This window comes from Arachis duranensis, chromosome 4 (assembly GCF_000817695.3).
Source record: "Arachis duranensis cultivar V14167 chromosome 4, aradu.V14167.gnm2.J7QH, whole genome shotgun sequence".
Taxonomy (NCBI): domain Eukaryota; kingdom Viridiplantae; phylum Streptophyta; class Magnoliopsida; order Fabales; family Fabaceae; genus Arachis; species Arachis duranensis.
Genome location: NC_029775.3, coordinates 24,830,669 through 24,832,270, shown reverse-complemented (window position 1 = coordinate 24,832,270; position 1,602 = coordinate 24,830,669). Strand labels below are relative to the sequence as shown.

Genomic DNA, 1,602 nt, shown 5'->3' with positions numbered 1-1,602 from the left:
AAGGGTGAATGGGTGATATATTCATTCTTTACGCAAAGTCATGGTGAAGAATTGATTTCGGTTGATGTCATTACCTAAATGATTCAGGGCATTGGTATCGAAACACATATGTCAAGTGGTGGTTTTCTAGCTATAAACTTACAACAAAGATTACATTCAAGAAATATTGACCTACTTGAAAACAGAGATAAGGAGGCCTTTTGTATAGCATGTCATATTCCATTAAGAGTGACGACAACTGTGCGGGGTGTAGGATAATCCCGGTGCTCACAAAGCCATATACCCTTCAATTAACCATAATTAAACATCATCAGAAAATCTAATCAATAGTTTAATGGAACAATAATCCAGATAATGATAAGGTATTGTTCCACTTCCACAATAATGGAGTGACAGAGTCCATTTATTAAGGGTCAATGACAAGGTCACTCATTTTAAAGTAGTTTAACGTTATTTTTTATCAAATCAATTTAATCACATTTACCCTATATTACTATGAATTTAATTTGAAGTAGCATCTTATGACAACAAACAGAACTCACATGCACAATCATTGAAATTAAAGGAACCCAATGCAACGCCAAGCAACTTATCAAGTATGTGATTTTTGACAATAAAAATATTTACAATATGGCATTACTAAAATACTCGCCTGCCATGTTCCCATGTTAAGCCTTCCATTCGTAATAGGTATCCTAAAAGAACAAATAGTAGAAAAAAATATATAAATAAAATAATTCTGCATAACCCATAATAACGAATGAAGCTGAACATGAAGTCATTGAATTTCTTACATGAGTGCACAACCAAACATAGATGATTTGATATGTGCAGGCATGTCATCTGGGCCTGAAATTATAGTCATAAGTAGAAGATTATATTATAGCCAATTCATTTTATATAGAGGAAAAACTTTAATTAAACAGTGATAATTATTTCGAAACACTACGAAGTTTTTAAGAAAAAAAAATTCTTTTCGTTCTTTAATATTTATTTTTTAAATTATTTTTATTTATAAAAATTTTAAATAAAAGATATATTAATAATTAACATATCATATAAATATATTCTGAAAAAAATTATTGATAGAAAAACTAATTAATCTCACAAAAATTAAATATTAAAGATCCAAAAAAGTAATTTTTTTTATTAAAAATCGGAGAGATGAGTATTCACCCTTTTATATACTATTAGATGACTGTTTCTTCAATCTGTTCTGACAAAGTGCAAATTCCAATTATTTCATTACTTCACCAATTAACAATGCAAAGATCACTAAAATAATCAACTTCAAAATAAATAAATAAGCAGAAACTTGAGATTATTGGTGAATAAAATCAGCACTGACCCTCTATAGTATGCCTCCAAGGTGCAGATGGCCCCTGCACAACAACATTACAAAATGGAGACTTCTTCACATCATAAATCATTGGCATTAGAGTAAATTAATTCATATTAACTAAACTAAAATTGAACTAACCTCAGGAACTATCCGATTTAGGAACGTTTCTGTATCATCCCGAACATCATAGTCATAATTCTCATTGATGGTTAGAGAAGCACTTGTGTGATGCACTGTATTTTCTCCTCATTATATTTTTC

The 1,602-nt window shown here is 29.7% G+C and overlaps 1 protein-coding gene across 1 annotated transcript in view; it reads right to left on the bottom strand.

Annotated features, from left to right (window-relative positions):
- The window catches only part of LOC107483808 (uncharacterized), a 2,391-nt gene continuing 789 nt past the window's right edge, over window positions 1–1,602 (bottom strand). The window contains exons 3-7 of the mRNA XM_016104428.3: window positions 1,481–1,575; window positions 1,349–1,382; window positions 795–849; window positions 653–695; window positions 1–284 (exon numbers count right to left, since the gene is read on the bottom strand). Of these exons, the coding sequence (XP_015959914.1) occupies window positions 213–284; window positions 653–695; window positions 795–849; window positions 1,349–1,382; window positions 1,481–1,575 (299 nt within the window). The 3' untranslated portion in view covers window positions 1–212. The remainder of the gene's footprint in view (window positions 285–652; window positions 696–794; window positions 850–1,348; window positions 1,383–1,480; window positions 1,576–1,602) is intronic.